At 43.1% G+C, this 25,038-nt stretch overlaps 1 protein-coding gene across 5 annotated transcripts in view; it reads right to left on the reverse strand.

Annotated features, from left to right (window-relative positions):
* The window catches only part of agfg1a (ArfGAP with FG repeats 1a), a 136,674-nt gene extending 111,793 nt beyond the window's left edge, over window positions 1-24,881 (reverse strand). For 3 of the 5 annotated variants that reach the window (XM_060943259.1, XM_060943258.1, XM_060943260.1), the window contains exon 1: window positions 24,485-24,881. In XM_060943259.1, the coding sequence (XP_060799242.1) occupies window positions 24,485-24,651 (167 nt within the window). In that variant the 5' untranslated portion in view covers window positions 24,652-24,881. Of the gene's footprint in view, window positions 1-23,557; window positions 23,676-24,180; window positions 24,356-24,484 lie in introns of those variants that run through there. The other 2 variants (XM_060943261.1, XM_060943262.1) reach the window with 2 other exon arrangements.
* Between the last annotated feature and the right edge of the window lie 157 nt (window positions 24,882-25,038).

The following is a 25,038-nucleotide window of genomic DNA, read 5'->3' on the forward strand; positions in this document are numbered from 1 at the left end:
AGTCAGAAAGACTCTCCAGTATCAGACATTCCAATCAAAGAAACATCGATTCCCTAAAGGCTTAACATTCTCTCTCTCGCACGCTTGAGCCACACCCCTGCACGAGAACCATCAACATGCTCCTTAAAACACACGTTAGCCTTCAGATTGCTAAAGATAAAACATAGCTGTGATTTCTTTTCACTTTCCTTCGATCCTCGAAAAGACAAATTTAAACGTGTGTGTCAACAGGAGCTCTAAATAAAACAAACACACACAGGATATTCCAGGACAAGCTGCGAAGCGTAAAGAACTCACTGACATCATTTGCTAAACTCAGCCAGACGATTTGACTATTCAAACTAATCCGACCTCACATCGGAATCAAGTTTTGATCTGACAGCCAACGAGAATTAATTGTTTGAATTCGTTCCAAGCCAGCTCATGCTAGGAGTCAAAAACCTGGCGAAATGTAAACGAGTGATGTTGGAGGTGAAACACAGCTGCTCATTTAGGAATCGGATTTCAAGATCGCTGCCCAAGGCATGGATCTGTGTCTGGAATACATTTCGTATGAAACAAAAACTAAATTTGTGCATCATACAGTAAGAACGTTGACGGAAACAGAGCCAGGCTCGGAGAAGATCTTTTACGCCAGGACAGAACGCCACATCTCGCAGCTGAAACGCTGACTGTTTATCGAGAACGCAAACATGATGGCTGCATCGAGTTCTGATATAATGAGAACAAAATACAGTGGATATAAAAAGTCTAGACACCCCGTTAAAATGATCGGTTTTTCTGATGTAAAAAAACCTGAGACCGCGATACATAATTTCAGAATTTTTCCCACCTTTAATGTGACCTATAACCTGTACAATTCAATTGAAAAATAAACAAATCTGTTCGGGGGAAAACAAAAAAATTAAAATGTACAATAAGCTGGTTGCATAAGTGTTCACACCCTTAAACTGATACTTTGTTGAAGCAGCTTTTGATTTAATTCCAGCGTTCAGTCTTCTGGGTTGGAGTCTATCAGCCTGCCGCATCTAGACTTGGCAATATTTGCCCACTCTTCCTTGCAAAAGCGCTCCGAATCTGTCAGATTGCGAGGGCGTCTCTTGTGCACAGCCCTCTTCAGGTCACCCCACAGACTTTCAGTTGGATTTAGGTCTGAGCTCTGGCTGGGCTGTTCCAAAACTTTTTGGGATCATTGTCGTGCTGAAAGATGAAATTCCTCTTCATCTTCAGCTTTCTAGCAGACACCTGAAGGTTTTGGGCCAAAACTGACTGGTATGTAGAACTCTTCATAATTCCCTCCACCTTGACTAAAGCCCCTGTTCCAGCTGAAGAAAAACAACCCCAAAACATGATGCTGCCACCACCATGCTTCACCGTGGGTATGGGGTTCTTTTGGTGATGCGCAGTGCTGTTTTTGTGCCAAACATACCTTTTGGAATTGTGGCCAAAAAGTTCAACCTTGGTTTCATCAGACCAGAACACATTTTCCCACATGCTTTTGGGAGAGTTGATGTATTTTTAGCCGGCCTGGATGTTTTTCTTTGACCCTACCTCATAGTCCAGACATATGGAGAATACGGGAGATTGTTGTTACATGTAGTACACAACCAGTACTTACCAGAAATCCCTGCAGCTCCTTCAGTGTTGCTGTCGGCCTCTCGGCAGCCTCCCTGACCAGTTTTCGTCTTGTCTTTTCATCAGTTTTGGAGGGACGTCCAGTTCTCTGTAACATCGCGGTTGTCCCATATTTTCTCCACTTCTTGATGACTGTCTTCACTGATGCCCTTTTCCACCAAATCAGTTCCAGGGCTGGTTCACAACTCGTTCAACTTGCGAGCCAGCTGAGAACCAGTTTGCTTTTCCATAGCTCGGGGTGCTAAGCGGAGCCACGTCATTACGTCGCTGTATACATCAGTTACGTCACTGCATTCGTATAAACCGTGGCGAGAACATCGTAGCAACAACACAGAGAAGCAGCAGCAGCAGCAATAATAATAATAATAATAATGGATGACTTCGTGTTTGTACAGCTGCTGCTTCTCGCCGCTTAAAAATGGCGACCTTTCACGATCTTGCTATTGTTGTTGGTCTTAACAACTCCGCCCCTTCGCTGACGTAAGTGGTTCTTTTCTCTGGCCCAGCAGAGAGTTGGTGCTAGCCTGGAACCGTTTTTTTCTGGCCTCAGAGCCAGTTCTTTGTCAGTGGAAACAGAAAACCTGGTTCCAAACTAAGCACTGGCCCCGAACCAGCCCTGGAACTGCTTTGGTGGAAAAGGGGCATGTGTTCCATGGTATATCTAATGCCGTGGAAATGTTTTTGTCCGCTTCTCCTGACTGATACCTTTCGACAATGAGATCCCTCTGATGCTTTGTAAGCTCTCTGTGAACCCTGGCTTTTGCTGGAGGACGCGACGGAGTTTGAACTTTATTTGGGGTTAATCAGAGTCATTTTAACTGATGGCAGGTTTGAACCCAAAAAGACTGAATGCTCGAATTAAACCAAAAGCAGCTTCAACAAAGTATCAGTTTAAGGGTGTAAACACTTCTGCAACCAGCTTATTGTACGATTTTTTCTTCATGTTTCCCCCCGACAGATTTTTGTTTTCCAGTTGAATTGTACAGGTTATAGGTCACATTAAAGGTGGGAAAAATTTTGAAGTTATTTATCGTGGTCTCATTTCTTTTTTTAAATCAGAAAAACCGATCATTTTAATGGGGCGTGTAGACTTTTTATATCCACTGTAGAAACAATGCGCAGCTGCTCCCAAATCCCACGACTCTGAAAACAAACTCCATTTTAAGGCGCCTCGGGTTTTGTAGGTAAGTCTGAAGAAGCTGTAGACTGTACAAGGCCAAAGTCATTTAGTCTTGGATTCATAAAAGTAGATCAATTATCTTCATGATCCTCTGGGAGAGGAGAACTCGAGTATTTTTATCAGACACACTTATCACACCATGCAGGAGACAGAGTCCACACACGGCTAAATCTGAAAGCACGCATGTTCCGTGTTCGGCATACGAGTTGACGCGTGCTCATGACTGGCTAGTTTCACTGTGATTGACGCACAGAGAGAGAGAGTATGCCCCTCCCACCCGGACCACAGCAATGGATGGCTACATCACCATCAAGAGCCGAAAATCATGATTAATGATATATCGAGCGCGCTTCGCTTGGGTCACTCAAGAGCTGAAAGATCTCTGAGAAGGGCTTCGTTATGAAAATCTCCTGCAAGACAGAGTGGTCGTGAGGAAAGACAACAAAAGACCGACCAGACAGAAACGTACAGTTGGGTCCATAAATATTTGGACAGAGGCAACATTTTTCTAATTTTGGTTCTGTACATTACCACAATGAATTTTGAACAAAACAATTCAGATGCAGTTGAAGTTCAGACTTTCAGCTTTAATTCAGTGGGTTGAACAAAATGATTGCATAAAAATGTGAGGAACTAAAGCTTTTTTTAAACACAATCCCTTCATTTCAGGGGCTCAAAAGTAACTGGACAAATTAAATAATTGTAAATAAAATGTTCATTTCTAATACTTGGTTGAAAACCCTTTGTTGGCAATGACTGCCTGAAGTCTTGAACTCATGGACATCACCAGACGCTGTGTTTCCTCCTTTTTAATGCTCTGCCAGGCCTTTACTGCAGCGGTTTTCAGTTGCTCTTTGTTTGTGGGCCTTTCTGTCTGAAGTTTAGTCTTTAACAAGTGAAATGCATGCTCAACTGGGTTGAGATCAGGTGACTGACTTGGCCATTCAAGAATATTCCACTTCTTTGCTTTAATAAACTCCTGGGTTGCTTTGGGTCATTGTCCATCTGTATTATGAAACGCCGACCAATCAGTTTGGCTGGATTTGAGCACACAGTATGTCTCTGAATACCTCAGAATTCATCCGGCTGCTTCTGTCCTGTATCACATCATCAATAAACACTAGTGACCCAGTGCCACCGGCAGCCATGCATGCCCAAGCCATCACACTGCCTCCGCCGTGTTTTACAGATGATGTGGTATGCTTTGGATCATGAGCTGCACCACGCCTTCGCCATACTTTTTTCTTGCCATCATTCTGGTAGAGGTTGATCTTGGTTTCATCTGTCCAAAGAATGTTCTTCCAGAACTGTGCTGGCTTTTTAGATGTTTTTTTTTTTTTTTAGCAAAGTCCAATCTAGCCTTTTTATTCTTGAGGCTTATGAGTGGCTTGCACCGTGCAGTGAACCCTCTGTATTTACTTTCATGCAGTCTTCTCTTTATGGTAGATTTGGATATTGATACGCCTACCTCCTGGAGAGTGTTGTTCACTTGGTTGGCTGTTGTGAAGGGGTTTCTCTTCACCATGGAAATTATTCTGCGATCATCCACCACTGTTGTCTTCTGTGGGCGTCCAGGTCTTTTTGCATTGATGAGTTCACCAGTGCTTTCTTTCTTTCCCAGGATGTACCAAACTGTAGATTTTGCTGCTCCTAATATTGTAGCAATTTCTCGGATGGTTTTTTTCTGTTTTCGCAGCTTAAGGATGGCTTGTTTCACCTGCATGGAGAGCTCCTTTGACCGCATGTTTTCTTCACAGCAAAATCTTCCAAATGCAAGCACCACACCTCAAATCAACTCCAGGCCTTTTATCTGCTTAATTGAGAATGACATAACGAAGGAATTGCCCACACCTGCCCATGAAATAGCCTTTGAGTCAATTGTCCAATTACTTTTGGTCCCTTTAAAAACAGGGTGGCGCATGTTAAGGAGCTGAAACTCCTAAACCCTTCATCCAATTTTAATGTGGATACCCTCAAATGAAAGCTGAAAGTCTGGACTTTATGTCCATGTCCATTATATAACTATAACTTGAATATGTTTCAGTAAACAGGTAAAAAAACAAAGTTTGTGTCAGTGTCCAAATATATATATGGACCTAACTGTATGCTAGTTAAATCATTATTTTGTAAAAGATACCGGCGCGGTAACCTTCGGCTCAATCCTAGTCACAGCATTCTCCGTCAGTGAGGATTTTGAAGCTTGAACTCATCAGAACGCTGATGATTTTCTGACCGCCCGGACATCCGGAGACACGGCAAGCAACGTCTCCAAAGACCAGACGACGTTCCTAGGAACAACCATTACCGTCTGTCTTTCTGTTTACTCTCCTCGCGTCCCTTTATTAGACATCCTGTTCCGCTTTTCCCAGAACACTCGATGCCAGATTCTTTTGGATAATTAAGGACCACTGATTTGATTTTGTGCGATGCGAATTTAATTATGAGAAAATTCGAGATGGAAATGTTTGAGCGGGCTGGAAGTCGGAACGAGAATTCAAATTAAAGAAAGACGAGAAAGTCTGAAGAAACCAAGTGAAACATGTCTGCAAAGAGGAGACGCTGATCCAGATGGCGGCGATTACAAACAGCGGCTCAAATATTACAGGAAAGAAAATGGTGGGGTTTTTTTTTTGGCACTGGAAATGTTTATACACAAACCTGCCATTTTTTTTTGGGTGGAGGTTAGGATTGATTATTATATTTAAGTGATTGCAGTTAAACTCTTCTACAAAAAAAAAAAAGTGATTTCGGTAAAAGAATTCATTTTAAAGCTTCACAGCTTTCAAAAAAATAAAAAAATCAGATGGTTATAAGCAGATTTTCCTGTTCCTGTATTGGCGTCATGCCATTTCTAGCAAGTGCCTAAAAATCTTAATATTTTGTGCAGATCAGAAACCGTCTTGGAGGACACCGAATACTCGATTCCCATCCCAGCACCCGGCTCCAGATGTTTCGGTTTCCTCGGCACAGTCATATTTAAGTCAGAACGTTGGCGTGCTTTGGAGCAGCGAGTCAGAGCGAAGCTGCTGTGCAGAAACTGGAGCACACCGTCACACTGTTCGTGCACCAAAGCCAAACCGCTCAGGTGCTGTGGTTTCACAATGCAGACACGTCTCGATCCGAGACTTTGATGTGCTGTGTAAAAAAGCAACCTGATTCACGAGCATTTCGACTCACGAGCGGAAAAACAGCAGCGTGCGCTGCAGACTGATCACTATCGCCAATCTCGTCACTTTCAGAAGAACTGGTGCCAGATTTTCTCAGACAGCTCGATGTTCTGTGGGTTTTCAAACACATCGTGTAGCCAGGAATGAAAGCGAGTACGCCACGAGATGAAACATTGCACCGACACGCATCACCACCGTGCCCTTTGGTACCGAAGTAACGATGTCTGGTTAAGAAGTTAGGCTATTTATCGGACGATGATCTCATCCTGCTGCTGATCTCTCGGGTCCGACTGGTGGTGAACACTACTTCAGGAAAAGCATTTCATGACGGAGTGCCACGTTTCCCGATGCAAAGATGTGTTACCATGACAACCCTGAAGCTGATCATTTTCCTATCGTGACACGCCCTGGACTGTTTGCAATATCCAGTTTATTTAGGCTAATATTTTATTTATATCCAATGTCGCATTCGATTTAAAAATTTTTTTTTTTTTTAAATGATCGGCTGCTGCATTTAGTTTCGTTGCATGTATTTCAGGGGCCGTGTTTACGTTAACCTGTTTAACGTGCAAGTTGAAATTGTGAACGAAAAAAAGAGCAACAGAAACGTGAATTTTGAAAACAAAAAACAAATAAAAATCGCAAAAAAAAGTTTTTACGCTCGTGTGAGGTGTTTTCAGACAATTCAATAAACTATTATTTCACAAAATTGAAATGGAAATAAAGTACTTTTTCCACATTGAAGGTTACATAAGTTTTTTTTTTTTTGCCTATCACCACCCTAATGAGGATGGGTTCCCTTTTGAGTCTGGTTCTTCTCGAGGTTTCTTCCTCGTTTCGTCTGACGGAGTTTTTCCTCGCCACATTGGGGATAAAATTAGCTCATGTTTAAAAGTCTTACATTTCTGTAAAGCTGCTTTGCGACAATGTCTGTTGTTAAAGGAGAACTGAAGTCATTTTTAAACTTGCTTTATTTCTTAATTAACGTGTTATTCAATTACGTTTTCAGTTTTAGTAGCCTTACATCGTGACTCGTATTGGCAACTCATCGCAATTAAATGTTATACTTATTGGCCTATTCGGTTTTTAGCCGTGTTGAATTTAGTTCGTTTGGTCCACGGCAGGCGTCGCTTATCCGTGCGACCTTCACGAGACTTGTGCGAGACTTCGAAACGTGACGCGTCAGCCAGGTGTCAGTGCCGCCATTTTGAAAACTGTTTTCCAAACGAAGTATTGCACAAAAACGAGTTTAAATGATGATTACTGCCTACTTTTTTCAAACTTTCCTGAAAACAAACAAAACTTCCGGCTTGATTACATCAGCATTCGAAAGAGGGCGCGCGCGTCTTTTGACAACTTTGGCAGATGTTGGTTACTTTGATTTCCGCTGTACGTTTTACTTCCGTCCTACGATGTCTCGCACAGGTCTCAACAAATCTCATTTACGGCCGTTGCTTTGACATACGGACTGATATATTACAGCGCATATTTCACTCATAGCTTGCTATAGCAGTGACAAAATAGTGATCAAAAATTAGAGAATTTTGATTAAAAAAAAAAAAGAAAAACTTGCCTTCAGTTCTCCTTTAAAAGCGCCATACAAATAAACTTGACAAAACACGATGAAGAAATGGAAACACTGCCTTTCTGAAAAAAAAAAAAGGCGCTATTGCGAGAGGAGAAATCTAGCTTGAATCATGTAAGCTTGCGCAACGGAAGCAAAACATTCACAATCGCGCTTGCAAAATTTTTAAGCACAAAACCGCAGCCGCAACCTGACTCGCAACCCTCCTGAGATACATCGTGTCCTGAATCATGAAACGAAAACGGACGTGGACGCTTCTTGTACACTCTCTTATTGTTGCTTTATTATATTTTCAAAAAGTCATGCTGAACCTTGGTTCATCCCAAAAATGAAAATCAGAGCACCACGAGGACGCCATGTTACAATCAGAGTGTGATCATACGACCAAAATACAACCCACAAGAGACTCGACAGACTTGCTTCCAATACAGACTGCGGTCATTTTACTCAGGTGTTCTCCACGGGCGCTTTTAAAGTGCCGCGCCACCACGTTATAATTCTGGACCCCCCCCCCAAAAAAATAAAGATACGTAACTTCATCAGTATACAACAAAAAAATCATGAAGCATTCGCTTGATTATAATTTTGTCATTATTTAACATGCATACAGGGCTACCTGAAGCGGTCACGCAATTGCAATCGAAAGCCAGACTGAGGTCGATCCCTGCGTGACACTAGCCTGGGCCCGCCCATCCTAAGCGTGACGCAACACGAGGGCCTGTTGCGAGCTTAGTCTGGCCAGGCAGGCTATCTCCAGCTCTTCCAAGCTCCCGAAAAATCGGGAACCGATCAACTTCGAGCATCTCCAACGGCCCTGGGTAGAGGCGTGTTCAAGGCACTGACGTAGTAGAACTGCGACCGGAAGCCATAGATTGTTTACAGAATCTATGCCGGAAGCGCTTCATTCACGCTTCCGCATCTATTACGCATAGATGCTGTATTGAAAGCATTCAACGGGAAGTTCTCATTGAAAACAGAGCAAAGAGCAGCCCTGGAGGTATTTATTGAAAGGAAGGACGTTTTCGCCTTGCTCCCGACCGGCTTCGGTAAGAGTTTAATCTACCAGTTCGCCCCGTCGCGTCGCATACGTCAGAGGAAAGAGTGATGTGATTGGTTTAAGCTTCGTCACAGCCTTTTCTGGCTTCGACCAGTAGCAAACTGAGGCATTTCAGGGAGGCGGGTCAACCACGGGCTCTGGGAAACGGTTTGGCTTAATATCTTGGCCAGACCAATAGAGCTTTGAAGTCGTGTTAGCCAGGCTAGCGTTACACTACACCGCACCACATTACACTGACACATAGCAACGCTGGAAGCTACAGCTAGCCAGCCACTAAATAACTTTGTGGGTGTTTGTAGTGTTATTGTGCAACGGTTACGCTTATCGATCGTCTTTTCTGACCATACACAGTTACAGTAATCATATAACAGCACACACACACACACTAGTTAAGTTCAGGTCTTTTATTTTACGACTGTGAGTTGGCCTAGTGGTTAGCGTGTCTGCATCTTGATCGGGAGTTCTACTCAGTCATAAAAACGGTACCTCCTGCCGTTTGGCAAGGCACGCTGCAATACAGGTGCGAGTAAGGAGTCAAACTCTTGTGGTTACCAGAGGACCCGCCCCCCACTGTAACCCTAGCTATTTAATAAGTGAGACGCCGAGGGCTATGGAAACAGGGATCGGCGCCGCCCTATAATGTGCCACGTGGCATGGGAAGGACTTTGGACTTTTATTTTACGTATCTGTGATTGTTTACTGCAGGACTTCCGGGTTCCTGGGTCAAAGGAGCCGAACTACGGAGGCCGGGGTGGCTTTGTAGTGCCAGTCTCGCGTACGCGCACCAGCTCGTGCATGGATTGGCGTGGTTTCACCCAATTAACATTAATTATGTGTGTTATAAAAAAGTATGCATTTATTGTAACTGGATATTTTGTTTATGCATGGAAGTTCATTTATTTTTCACACACAGAAAAAAATATAATTAATTCAGGGATGCGTAACAGCTGCATCAGTCTCAACTGAAATCTCAAACGAGTCTCACGTTGACAAAGATGATATGTACAGGAAGAATGTGCTCATTTTCTGTAAAATGATTTTAACAATAGTTTCACTGTCAAAAAAAGTCCGTCAGCTTCAGGGCTCCGCCACCTTTTATTCTTGAAAAGTGGAGAACCCTGTTACTGCTGTCTGGATGACAGGTTTTATTAATTATCAGGCCTTTCAATTACATCATTTCGGCTACACCCTGTATTTCTGAATTTGGGCTTTTTCCGTCGTGATACAGGGTAATTTGGGCTTTTCTGCACGCACGCGCGCGCACAGTGCTGTTTTCCCAGCGCTCTGTGTTTAAACCTCATCTCATCTCATTATCTCTAGCCGCTTTATCCTTCTACAGGGTCGCAGGCAAGCTGGAGCCTATCCCAGCTGACTACGGGCGAAAGGCGGGGTACACCCTGGACAAGTCGCCAGGTCATCACAGGGCTGACACATAGACACAGACAACCATTCACACTCGCATTCACACCTACGGTCAATTTAGAGTCACCAGTTAACCTAACCTGCATGTCTTTGGACTGTGGGGGAAACCGGAGCACCCGGAGGAAACCCACGCGGAGAACATGCAAACTCTGCACAGAAAGGCCCTCGCCGGCCCCGGGGCTCGAACCCAGGACCTTCTTGCTGTGAGGCGACAGCGCTAACCACTACACCACCGTGCCGCCGTGTTTAAACCTGTTGCTGCTTTTTTAGCTACAAAGTTATGAATCAGTGATTCATTTTGCCCTGCGTCATGCGTATTTTACGCAATTTTAAAATAAATGACGCAGATGTTTTGCTTGCGGTGCGTATTTTTGACGCAAGGTCGCACTCGGAACATCCTCGAGTTACTTCTCTTCATTCAGGATATAGAGCGAAGGGATGTAGCTCGAGGTTGTTCCGAGTGGCAAGGTCCTAACGACGCTATATTTTTCTCGTTCAACATGACTGAACTGTTGTTATAATGCTTCATTTATCGACTACTATAGTCTTTTTTACTTGGCGGGCCTATATTTAGCTTCGTTTAATTCCGTCAGCAACGTGTCGGCAATTTCATTGGCTGGAAAGCTTCGGCAAATGCAAATCCTTTCCAGCCTCGATTTGAAGCAAGTGAAAATAGCTCTCTCGTACTAATCGATAAAATTTAGGTTTGCCAAAGCATTTCTTTGCGGTAATAAAAGATCGATCTAAATTTGTTTCTACTTACCAAACATATGAATAGCGCCTATCAAATGGGAAATTCAGTTAAAGTTTTGCTATGGTATTCAGTAAAAAGGTTTAGAAATTTAGGAAATATGAATTAATAGTAGAAAATTTTTCATTGGATGATATAAAAAGACTGACCAATCGAGATCGAGTTAACAGAAACACTAGGCGGAAGTATGATGAACATAAAAACAAGCATCCTTACTAAATCAGACATGATTGAGATGAGTCTGGATCACTTGGAAAAAAAAAAACAAGCAAAGAAGAATTTTCTCAGTGAAGAAATGTTACAGTAGCTAAACCATAAACATGATAAATGTCATTATTAATTGTGAAAAAGTTAATCTTGTCTGATGTCACAAAAGTCAAGTGCCAAAGATATTGACAGGTTTTTTTATGTTTTATTTGAATTCTAGTCAAAACAGCCATAATAACTATTCTGTTTAATTCCATACTTTTTTCTTTTTTTTATTCTGAAAATTGTTATCGTTAGCTTAGATGAATAGCTCACACAATTGTTCACATGTTGGAATTAAATGATTTAAGTGTGAACAGTGATAACTATTGTGTTTTTTTGTTTTCAAAGTGTGTATTGTAATTTTGACTCACTTTGGAAATTTTTGACTCACTGATTTAATATGTGGTGAGTCAGTTTGACTCAGTCATTAGGAGCAAAATGAATCACTGACGAATAAATAAAGAAATCCATCAGTGTTGTTTTTACCTTTATTGCAAAATGCCTACAGCATTAATCCGTCTTGATGTACAGAAAAAATGATTAGAATACAGTTAGTTAGTATTTAAAAGATGTGTTGGGGCCTGAGCAGAGCCTGGAGGAGAGGAGCCTGGGAATAAAAAAAAAAAAAAAAGCAAGTTCGGCGCTGTTGCCGTCAAAGAGACGAACCTGTAGCAGACCTGCGACACGAAAGGTTTTTCAGTCACAGCACAAGAATCGGCAGTGCAATTCACAGCATGTAGTCCGGGAAAAGATCTTTGTTTAAATGAAAAGCCAGCGTCTAAGACTATCATCAACAACAGGACCAAGCTCCAAGTCACCGATTCCACCCACACTTACACAACTGAGTGGATTTAAGATGCAAGCTGTATCTGAAATACTTTCGGTAGCATATTTTGGGCGCTTGACCTACGATGTTATCCATCACAGGTTTGGCGGCACGGTGGTGTAGTGGTTAGCACGGTCGCCTCACAGCAAGAAGGTCCGGGTTCGAGCCCCGTGGCCGGCGACGGCCTTTCTGTGTGGAGTTTGCATGTTCTTCCCGTGTCCGCGTGGGTTTCCTCCGGGTGCTCCGGTTTCCCCCACAGTCCAAAGACATGCGGTTAGGTTAACGTGGGACGGCCTTGGGCTGAGGTGCCCTTGAGCGAGGCACCGAACTCCCAACTGCTCCCCGGGCGCTGTTCGCATGGCTGCCCACTGCTCTGGGTATATCTGTGTGCTCATTGCTTATGTGTGTGTTCACTGCTTAATAAAGTTCTTTCATGTACCGTATTTTCTGGACTATAAGCCGCTACTTTTTTCCTAGGTTTTGAACCATGCGGCTTATACAAAGGTGCGGCTATTCTGTGGATTTTTCTTCCACCGCTAGGGGTGCTCTAACCGGAAGTAGAATCAAAAATAAGATAGACGAAAAATCAATGCAAAGAAGAATTAGCAGATCTTTAGCAGATAGAACACGCACGACAAATTACTAACTGGTAATTATTTTCAAATCCAGCGAAGATGATTAAAGTGACTTGTGGTTTCAAACACAGGAGAAATGAAGGTAAATAAATACCGGTTATTTTCTCTTGGTTCTGTTCCGTTTTAATCAGCAAAGTTGCTGCCGTGTTAAAAGGCACTGTTCGGAAAGAATCTGTTCAGGTACATACATGTACATTTACAGTACAAAATCGTTCTGTACATGCAGTAAATATCTAATTTTTCAACATAGATATCTGCGGCTTATAGCCCGGTGCAGCTTGTATATCTTTTTTTTTTTTTAAATAGAGCGGATGCGGCTTATATACAGGTGCGCTCTATAGTCCAGAAAATACGGTAATTGAAAGGCTTGACTGCTGTCCAGATGAAAGAAAGAATGAACGAACAACTTTATTCATCACACACTTGTGGAGTGTTTAAGTAGTGGAGGAGTTTAAGTATCTCGGGATCTTGTTCACGAGTGAGGGAAGGATGGAGCGTGAGATCGACAGGCGGATCGGTGCAGCCTCCGCAGTGATGCGGTCGCTTTACCGGTCCGTCGTGGTGAAGAAGGAGCTGAGCCAAAAGGCGAAGCTCTCAATTTACCGGTCGATCTACGTTCCGACTCTCACCTATGGTCATGAGCTTTGGGTAATGACAGAAAGAACAAGATCGCGGATACAAGCGGCTGAAATGAGTTTCCTTCGCAGGGTGGCTGGGCGCTCCCTTAGAGATAGGGTGAGAAGCACAGTCACTCGGGAGGAGCTCGGAGTAGAGCCGCTGCTCCTCCACATCGAGAGGAACCAGCTGAGGTGGCTCGGGCATCTTTTTCGGATGCCTCCTGGACGCCTCCCTGGGGAGGTGTTCCAGGCATGTCCCCCCGGGAGGAGGCCCCGGGGAAGACCCAGGACACGCTGGAGGGACTATGTCTCTCGGCTGGCCTGGGAACGCCTCGGTGTTCTTCCCGAGGAGCTGGCCGAGGTGTCTGGGGAAAGGGAAGTTTGGGCTTCCATGCTTAGACTGCTGCCTCCGCGACCCGGTCCTGGATAAGCGGAAGAAGACGAGACGAGACGAGACGAGAGACGAGACTTGTGATAATCCTATCTACATTTAACCCATCTGAAGCAGTGAAAACACACATACCCAGAGCAGTGAGAGTTATGTGCCTCAGCCCAAGGCCGTCCCATATTAACCTAACCGCATGTCTTTGAACTGTCGGGGAAACCCACGCAGACACGGGAAGGCCCTCGCCGGCCGCTGGGCTCGAACCCAGAACCTTCTTGCTGTGAGGCGACCGTGCTAACCACTACACCACCGTGCCGCCCAGGTTTTATTACTACAGTGTTTTCCCCAGAAAAAAAATTAAAGCCCTAAATTCTGGCATGATAATACACAGACAACTGAGCGCTGAAGGCGCGAAGCAAAACTAGGGGGTCCGGAGGCATGGCCCCCCGGCCAATTTTTTGAAAATAGATGCTCTCAGGTGCATTTTCAGGTTCTCAGAGGTTTTAGACACATGATTATAGGATGGATTTTACCAGTGCTTCAATGATTTCTGACCTAAATAGTATTAATGTAAACACATTTGAAATTTCACCTTAAAGTTCAACATGTGAGTTAAACTGCTCTGTTATCGATTACTGAGGTCTATGATCGATTGAAAATCTACGGCGATCCCTTAATTCTCTATGATCAAGTCGTGTTGTAACAAAAATGTGCATGAAAATATGAGCAGTGGTTTGCTCCATCTTATGCAACCCAGTGAAGCGAATCGATCATCACAACCTCCTGTTGATCACAAAGGGATCTGAACCTAAGACCTGCCACCTTAAAATAAGTTGCTGTATTACTATAACTGTAATGGTTTAGAATGTTTCGGATGCAATTACCGTAATATATGTAGAACTAAGATGCACTGAAAAGAAAAGTAAGGCGACTGCATATTATAAAGTTTAAATGTTGGCACTTTATTAAATGGACTAGATTAAGATTAAAACATATTTAAAGGAAAAGAAAACTTAGTTCATATGTGCTTATAAACACATTCATGAATGATAATAGGCTAGGTCAAACTTTTGTGATTAAACTCAGTCGGCTTTGTCCGTCTGGTGGGGGACGACATCAGCAGCCAACGAGATCGCTTATAATGAATCGGAAACTTCCGGGATGTCTGACGTTTTCTTTCGATATTTTTATTGCACGGTTTGAACATGTGATCTTGACACAGCCAACAGATTACAGTTTGTTTACATCCTACCACGCAGATATATTACTTTGACAGAATCAACACAAACATTGGGGAAAAAAAAAAAAAAAGACCGCTTGTTTAACACAAATATCAATCAATATGTAAATAGATCTGTTATTTGCTCTCCTATGTATCTAGTTACTTGTGGGCAGGAAGTTTAACGTATCGGTAGAAACCTAAGCGTATCGGGCCTGATACGCTCAAACGCTTTGAAGAAGAAACCTTTATTAGTCACATGCACACTTCAAGCACAGTGAAATTCATCCTCTGCATTAAACCCATCTGAAGCAGTGAACACACACACACACACACACACTCAGGTGGGGTTTACATTAGACCGCATCAGCGGATCATCAGATTAACGTTTTTAAAACGATTCGCGTGCACACAGCAACGCCAATACACGGATACGCTAATCACATGACTAATTAGACGGCACGCAAGTTGAAATGTGTCAGTGCGGCTCAGCGCTTCCTCCTGCGCTCCAAATCACTCCCCCCTGAACAGCGAGTGCCCTCTGGAGGGTGCGCACTCCGGCCCTGCGCAGCTCACAGAGCGCGCGAGTGAAGCACACGAGCAGTGATTCGGGACTGAGCCGCTGTGTGTGTGATCCCAGTGCATATCGGGCATGCGCAAGTCACTCACCACTTGCAAGTGGAAGGATGGCAAGCCTAAAGACAATCATAACTACACAATGGGCAGTATTTGCATCTTACCATGAACATTAAGAATGACAAAGCAAAGCATTATATTCATACTTTTATACTCTTTAATGAAAAACAAAAAGGTGATACAAGGTGGAAACAATAGCAGGAAGTGAAGTCCGCGCCGTTTTTCAGCAGTCGCGTCACATGACCAACGTGGCATGAACAACGCCAGCGAATCAGGAAGGTGGATGTCACAGTGACGTTGTCCAATGACGACGTCAGCTAGAGCTCAGCACTGCGTTTCCTCGTATCTCAATGTTTACACAGCACCGGATCAGATACGAACTGGGTTGAGTACGTGGGCCCTGGCGGATTCAAGTTGTTCCGCCTGTGGAGTCGTTTCCCGGCGTTTTAATGTGAACGGACAGTGCATCCGCGACGAAAACGAGACGGATACGATCTAATGTAAACGCCACCTCAGAGCAGTGGACAGCCATACTACAGCACCCAGGGAGCAGTCAGGGGTTAAAGTGCATATCACGGGTAAATTCAGGAGCAAGATTAATGTAATTCTCCTATTTTATATTCAACTTGTCAAATATCTAACATTCTGCAATTTTTTCCCCTTGCGCAATACCAGAAAAATTCAGTTGAAATCAAGCCATTTGAGGCGAATTGGTCCGCCTCTGAAAAAACTCGGCATTTGGATTTCCCGGCAAACGTTGATTTTGGTGACGTCGTGTGTGGGACGCCTCCCTCTGAATCCTACGTCAGCGCTGGTTTGTTTATGAGAAAACGACCTGGTGGTTTTCTGCAAATTTCAACGTTATCGCGTAATTATTAAAATGGTTAACAGATGTATCGTAGGAGGGTGTAGCAACACCAATCTTGATGGGATTAGTACTCATCGTTTCCCAAAAGACCGGACAATGAGAGAGAAATGGGAGCGCTTGGTCTACACAGGCTGTGCACTGAAACCGTGCAAAGCTCGCGCAGCCTGCTGGCGCTTCCGCAGGTGACGTCACGAATCTGGCTCCAGACTCCCTTGGGATTTTTCCAGACATGTTTTATTTCTTTCCGCTGTAGACAGATGGCCTTGTGCAAAATTACCCTTCTGGATGAGTGTGTAAAGGGACAGACTTTCATATAAAAAAAAAGATAGAACTCGACGCCAACTGCGTCGATGGGGGTGCCTCCGCCTGGTAGACTACACGCCTTATTAAGTTGTGATTTGGGGATGGACATTTGACCTCACAGTAATCTTGACCTGGTGAAATTATTTGTATCGGCCTTGGAGATAGTGTGTTCACAAGGTTTTCGAACAGACACTTGACCTCACAGTGACCTTGATCTCAAAATCTACTCCGTTTATCTTTGTCCCCAAATGCACAAATGGTGAAAGTTTGGTGAAATTCCTTTCATTAGCTTTTGAAATATCGCGTTCACAAGGTTGCGGGACGGACGGACGCACGCACGGACGGACAACCCGAAAACATAATGCCTCCTGCACCTTACGGTGGCGGAGGCATAAAAAATGAAATCGGTCCAGGACATGCACTTTAAGACCAAGGCCGCCCCACATCTAACCTAAACTGCATGTCTTTGTACTGTGGAGGAAACCCATGCAGACACGCAGAGAACATGCAAACTCCATACAGAAAGGCCCTCGCCGGCCGCTGAAGCTTCTTGCTGTGAGGCGACCGTGCTAACCACGACACCACCCATGATACGCTAAAACCCTTTAGGGAAAACCATATTAGGCCAAAAAAAAAAAAAACCACACGTGTGCGTTTCCGGTTACCCGACCGACTCTAAACTTTTTTTTCGTTTTTTTACCAGTCGCGATTTTTACATATAACCCAACTGCGTGAACCGGAAGTTTTTGTCACTCACTGGGAAAATCAGGGCTTTCCACAAGCGCCAGCTGCCGGCCATACAGCCGACTACACAATTAAGTCCAGCCGGCTACTTTAATGACTTATTTTTGTAGCCCACAGGCTCTAAATATTAATTTTCGATTTTAATAAAATTAAATGTTTATCTAACGGACTGACAATAATGTCAAACTGAACCGCACTCATTTAAGTTGTGATTCGCGCTGTTTGTACCGATAATAACCACAAATTCCCCGCAGACTTTGTTGATCAGGGGAGAGTAACTCATCCCGACATGCAGTGTGCGCGCACACTCGGCGGAGGCAGTAGTGTGTCGGGGCCGTCGGAGGGAACAGAAGCAGAGATGACGCTTATTTTGTCTTTCACCTAGAGACATGATTCAAACTTTAAAACGGAGACAAAATTCTCCTGTGTGGATCTGGCATTCAACTTTTTTGCTGGGTTCTATACTTTTTGATCAGTCACAGATCAAACACCATGAGCACATCTGGAGAAATTCAGGCTTTATAATGGGTGTCTATGGTGTTACACACCAGTGGAGCTCAGGAGTTTAGAGTGCAGGCAGCTTGAAAAAAAAGCTCTAACTTTCTCATTTAAACTGTTTTCTCAGCCACAATTTTCACTCCACACACACAACTTTCTCAAAAGTTGTAGTCACACATTGTGTGAATCAAGACAAGTGTCTCCCTGAGCGATAGGATTTACAGTTTTTGAATGAGAAGCCTGAAAGTAAGGAGAGGACAGCCGCGCTCTCCCATAGACTCACATTATAAACGTGGCAGCGCTTTTACTGCAAAATCAGAAAAGTCACTTGTTTTTAACTCGCTCTAGTGTCCACATTTTTTACACTAGGGACAAAAAAATTACATTAATGTGTTCATGGGAGCCTTGTAGCACTCAATGTGAAAGAATTTTGTGAATAGCTCCTTCCATTTCTGTATAAATCAGCATTGTTCGAGGAGAGGGAACTCTGAGAAAAAGTGCTCTTTGCTTGTTATATTGTGTGTTTTCCCTGCACCGTTACCAAGGCGACGAGCTGCACTCAGGGAGCAGAGAGGGGCGGGGCTGCTCTCTCTCTCTCATGGTGTATTGAGCTGTTATATTTACAGAAAAATTCATGTTAAAAGGTGTCTCATGCTGCATCAGATTCATCAGAAGGTGGTAACTCAGGTGACCTGCAAAGAAATTCATTATATTTTGTGAAATTATTCCTGTCTAAATATAGGTTATGGCAGCCATCTTGAAAAAAAAAAAGCCTGCCTACCGACCCCAGTTTTGAAATCTACGTAACCGGAAACACACATTTTTTTTTTTTGGCCTTATTAAAATCACTGAAGAGATGTGTAAAAGTTTGACATATTTCCCAGGGCTCTACATGAACTTTTGAAACCAGTTGTCCTGTCAGGCAAGTTGAAAGGAAATTTTCTTGTCCAAAGAAATATTTGAGGAAAAAAAAAAAAAACCTCAAACTATTTGTAACCCAACAATCTTTATGGCATTTGTTTCCGAATTCACAACATATGCATAATATCTATGAATCAAAAGTAATCAATACTTGATATACTGAGGCAAAAGTTCAAAAATATAGTAAAACAGACTGATTGATACCATAATTCACCAATTATTATGCTGAAGTTCAGAAGCAATATATTCCAATAGAGTAGAAATTATGAACATAAAATTTTAAGAACAAAATAACTATACTATGAGATCCAGAAACACTAACCGTTTTATATATACACACACAGATCAGTACTCTGCAGTTCAGTCACAAATATCACAAAAACTAACATGATCATAACATTTATGACTTGATGAGATATCACTAGTTTGGACACGAGAAACAAATAACAACAATGCTACAAATAAAAACAACTGATAACAAAACTGACTGATTAATACTGTAAATCACTATTATACACTGAAATCTAGTTATCAAATGAGATAATATCTCTTGTTATGAAAACCTCCACACCTCTACTGACTCACAGATGAATGGATACAAATAAAGTTTCTATTCATCATCTATCAACCCTTGAGTTCTGCTCCATCAATTGGACGCCAATCATTAATTTATGAGAAACTGAAAACCAGAAAATTAAAATGATATATATTTTCATTTTTAAATTATTAATTTTGAATATATATCCTCCACTGATTAATTGTTGTCTAATTATTGATTGTGGCTCCTGTATGGTATTTAATGGTCAAAAAAGAGATAATTTCAAATAATCCATAATTATATCTAAATTATAGAGCCCTATGTTTCAAATCCCTAAACTTCCATGACTAATTAGTTAATTAATACAGCCGGTAACGTAATTAGCAGCCATTTGACAGCTTGGTATTTCATAGATAACTTTCCCCACTCCTCCCTCGCTCCCCGTCAATCCACACGCATGCAGGCGCACATTCCAAGCCCAGCACGCGCTCGGCTAGGCAACGAACACCATCAACAACAATTCAAAGATTGGGAAATTAGCACACACTCAACGTAAATATACAGTTGAATAATGATCCTGCCAACAGAAATGTCAACAAATCCACGTGTATGACGCGATTAAAACCAATCATAAACGACCGTTTACTTTTCAGCTCAAATACAAGAAGCGGTATTGGCTGGTTTCGCAAGTGGAATACTGCGCATGCGCACATCGCTCTTTCCGAATAGAAACATCCGGCCATTCATCAAAACAACATGGCGAGTGAGACGCTTCGGAAATCATGTGAATAAACTGATAAATTTGATATGTAACCCGAATATCAGTGTATTTTGGCACTTGTCCGATCGGACAAGTAACTGAGACGATGAACTTGTCCGACATTAAGCATCACTTGTCCCGGACAAGCGGTAATATCGAGCCCTGACTTCCATCTGATAAACTCATCCAACCTGAACAAAAGCTTGTTTAGATGATGTGAAGTGTCTGCAATCCAAGCAGCACATTAAAGTGCTGATGACACGTTTTTGACATCTTTGGCGATGTTTTATAACATAAAAAGTAATTCCCGATGATCCATATATTAATTCACGAAGGCGCCTATTTTACAAGTTATGATAAAAAACACAGCTATTTGGGCAAATTTGACGGGGCTGCAGCACCCAGGAGACGAAAGAGGAGGAGGAGCTATATGACGTCAGCGAAAGAACCTTCCTCCTAACTTACCAGTTTGTTGTTGATGCGACAGGTGTTCAGTTTGTCATTATTAGTATTATTATTATTATACATACACATACATACATACATACGAGTGATTCCACGCTTATGGGTACTGAAATGGGGACATGAACTTATTCACCTAAAACCATTTCTTTTTTTACCATCAGGTCACAAAACATGTAATCTTTAATGAATGATATGTTAAAAGATAACTTTAATTTTCTGAGATGTAATAAAAACATATTTATATGCCAAAGTCAAGCCTATGAGCTCCAAAATGATGTCTGTTCCATTACTTCTGTTACGATTGTCCATCTCGCGTCCGTTACAAATTAATTACAATCTAGCTATATACCATGTTAATCTTATTGAAAGAATGTGTATGTTTATTCTACTACACATGTTTATTAATTATATTTGCTAAAACATCACCTTCCTATGTTTCAAAAAGTAATTCGACATTGTTAAAATTGAGAATATATATGTCCACAACACTTCTGTTACGTTCTGACTTTGGCATATAAATATGTTTTTATTACATCTCAGAAAATTAAAGTTATCTTTTAACATATCATTCATTAAAGATTACATGTTTTGTGACCTGATGGTAAAAAAAGAAATGGTTTTAGGTGAATAAGTTCATGTCCCCATTTCAGTACCCATAAGCGTGGAATCACTCATATATATTAAAAAAAAAACACAAATAAAACATTCTTAAGAAACATTTACCATCCCCCCATTCACTTTTTTTATTTTTTTAAATAAAGCACTACTGTATTACACTACGTTCACACTGCAGGCTGAAGTGATTCAAATCCGATTTTTTCGCCCATATGTGACCTGTATCCGATCTTTTATTGACAATATGAACAACAGATCCGATTTTTTCAAATCCGACCCAGGCTGTTTGGATATGTGGTCCTAATTCCGATTCCTATCCGATCTTTTCATATGCGACTTCAGTCTGAACCGCCAGGTTGCATTCATCCGACTTACACGTCATCAACAAGCCAGAAACGTCACTATTCTGCGCTGAAGTAGGCAGCGGGTCTCTCAAAAAAAGTTACAACAACATGGTTTTGATGTTCCTTTGAACGGAGGTTGCAGTCACTACCCCGCAGAACACCTGAGCCAAAACCCTTGCCCTCTTCCTTCTCAACCTCCTCCTTAACATCAGGCTATTGTGCATGTTCTGGCTCCGTCGCAACATATCATTCATTAAAGATTACATGTTTTGTGACCTGATGGTAAAAAAAAGAAATGGTTTTAGGTGAATTTTTAAAAATAAAGTTCATGTCCCCATTTCAGTACCCATAAGCGTGGAATCACTCATACATATATATATATATATATATATATATATATATATATATATATATAAATAAAAAAGTTATTATGCCTTCGCGTTGTGTTGCCGGCTTTTGCTCCAAAACCCACAAGGATGGGGTAAGTTTATTCAAGTTTCCCAGAGATCCCGAGCTGCATGCGAAGTGGGTGAAGCAAGTCAGGCGCACTTGTGACAAGTGGGAGCCCTCACCAACATCCGTCCTGTGCTCTGAACACTTCGATTTGGAATGTTTTGACACCCTTCCCAGCTTTAAAAGAATCTCTTGGGTGTTCAGTTCAGCACAAACGTGTGTTACTACCATCAGCAGTGCCTACACAGTGTTGCCAGATTGGGATTTTTCCCGCCCAGTTGGGCGGTTTCAAGTGCATTTCGGTGGGTTTTGAACATATTTTGGGCTGGAAAACTTCAGCAGTATCTGGCAACAGATACTGCTGATGTTTTCCATCCCAACTGCTCAACTGGGCGGGATTCCTCCCAATCTGGCAACACTGCCAGTATTCCGGAGGGGGTCTACTAGTAGCTATGCCGGATCCAAAGACAGTCCTCCTGTCAGAACATGTGTTGTGAAACGACATAAGATAAAGGTACGTAGAGCTATAGATTCTACATGATAATCATAAAGTCGGCGTGATATCAGTCATGTATTTGCTTGTGAAAGCTTGCGGCTTTCATGTAACTGCCACCTAGCAACGAGAGGCAAAGGGTAAAGAGGGTAGGCTATCATAGATTCTATTCGGAAGAGATCAACACAATTCTAGACTCCCAGAAGAGGAAGAGCTAGCACTAGAGAGTTCACCGGTGTTTTCATGCGCCATTTCCATTGAGTAGAACCAGAGTAGAACCATAGGATGTCTATTGCCGCTTTTCCACTACAAACGCGGCTGAGTCGGGCTGAGCCGTGCCGTGCTGAGTCAGGCTGAGCGGGGATGTTGGAGTTGCATTTCGACTACAACCGCGCTGAACCGTGCTGGCTGGAAGTGGGTGGACACATTGGGTGGAGTTAGCGAAAGTAGGTGGACGTCACGTGATGTCGTTAAGCAGCGCAAACAGTGACATCAGTGATCTTTTAAGCGGTAGTCTCACGACCCGAATAGTAAACAATAAACATGGAGGACATGGAGTCGTTAGTGTTGCTGGTCTTGGTGCTGTGGCTTGTTGTCACCGACAACGCCAACAGATACTGGCAAGAGCGTATAGATGAGGCGAGGCGCATAAGGCTTCAGAAATTCTCGTAATTCTTCTCCTTCCGGGTTTGCGGTGTTTACAGATCCCAGCGCGCTCGCGGGGCGTGTGTGGGCGTGTGAGGACACTCCTCCTCACCAATCAGTGCACAGGGGAGTGTCTGCTCACGCCCCCAACCTCACTCGGCTCGCTTTGGCTCGCTTCAGCCCCACTCCAAAACCGTGTGAGTTTTAGGGGCTAAGCAGGGCTGAAGCGAGCTGAGTCGTGCTGGTTTTTGGTAGTCGAAACGCGAGCCGTGTTGAGCTGAAGTGAGCTGAAAAAGGGTAGTGGAAAAGGGCCATAAGAGTAGAACAGCCAGTGAACCGCAGCGTGTTCTTCCGCTGACGTCACAACATGGCCGCGAGCCACGGACCCAGTTTTCTTGCGCTGTGCAATTAAAAGTTGGATATTCGCGGAACAGCAGCTTCTTTTCACGTAATTATAACAGAAATCTAACATGTTTGCCATGTTGTATAGTTTATTTAAGAAATTCCATAGAGTCATGTTCGTGTCATCAGCACTTTAATACCAACCTGAGAGCCGGAACTACTTTCAGAGCTGCTGCTGCTGCCCAACGCCTTCTGACCAATCAGAATCGAGAATTCAACAGCGCTGGACTCTCCTCAGCTAGCTCCACACAGAGCTAACAGGCTACAAGACATTTGCGACGAGTTAACCAACTAGTATAACCTATTATGTTAAAACTTGTTTTACTAATAAATAAAAACAGTTTTAATCCTGTGTTATCTGCACCAGGTTGTGATATATATATATGATATATGACACATGGTTAGCTAACGGCGCGCGCGCACACACCCTAATAGCACGGTAGCTAATTCAACTTGTAGAGCTGACTAGCGGTTTTCCACAAACAAACTAACAAACCTAGTTGTGTGGTAAACAGTATGATGAGGTTATTATCTGGCCTCAGGTGCTACATTTCTTCCAAAATACACCTTTTTACCCAGACAATACTGCATATGATATCGTGTCAAGAATCTCGGGCCTGAAGTGAAGTTAACGGTAAACTCTGAGGCAGTTTAGCCACCATTAACTAGCGGCTTTCTCGAAAATAAACCGCTTTCTTCCAACAAAACTATAAAAACCTGTCGGGAAAAAAAAAAAACAGTATCTGTGGTGGATATGGCATGATCACCTTCGTCCGTGCTAAGCTGCAGTTAGTTCGCGAGCTAAACCTGCTAACTCATGCTAACCGTGACGGATCAGAAATACCGCACAGAATTCATAACCTTCATTACACCGTCCGGTAATAAAAATAACGCTGATTCGGTTCACTGTGCTGGCTGGGAGAGGAACATCAGGGTGGCTGAATCCTAATCGCCCGGCTGTTCACTGCACACGCGCCCTGCAGTGTAGGGAATGAGAGAACGGTTTGTGCGCCCTTTCGAGTGCGCTGAGAGAGTATTTGAGACACAGCCCAGGTTATGAAGGCGACTTACAGGATACCGGAGCAGGAGGTGCAGACGAAGGAGCCGTTGGTCATGTTGGCGTAGGTCGGGCCGCGCTGGTCGCAGTCAAAGCACTTTCGGTTGGGGGCCAGACTCGTCATTTCCCTGAGCATCTTCAGGTGTTTCTCCTCCTGCTTTCGCTTCGCACTCGCCGCCATGGCCGGAGCAGAAAGAGTTTGATATGCCGAAGTGACGGGGAAAAAAACAAACCAAACAACTTTTTCGCCCTTAAAAAGAAAGAAAATAAAAAGCCGTGAATTTCCCGAAATGTTAGAGAGAAGAATGAGGAGGCGGACAGACAGACAGGCGCAGGGTGTGAGACAGAAGCAGGATTTCACTCCCAGGCCTCCTCACGGTCTTCAGGAGACACACAGTGCTCGCTAGAGGGCGCCGTCATTGCGCATGCGCAAAGCCTGCACCGCCCCCCCCCAAAAAAAACACTTGTGTGCAGCAGAGTGACCTGATTCACTTCAGAAGATCCTCACCATCCAGCACACTGTGTTCTGCTGGAGTTCATCTCATCTCATCTCATCATCTCTAGCCGC

The sequence above is a fragment of the Neoarius graeffei genome, chromosome 16, assembly GCF_027579695.1.
Source record: "Neoarius graeffei isolate fNeoGra1 chromosome 16, fNeoGra1.pri, whole genome shotgun sequence".
Taxonomy (NCBI): Eukaryota; Metazoa; Chordata; class Actinopteri; order Siluriformes; family Ariidae; genus Neoarius; species Neoarius graeffei.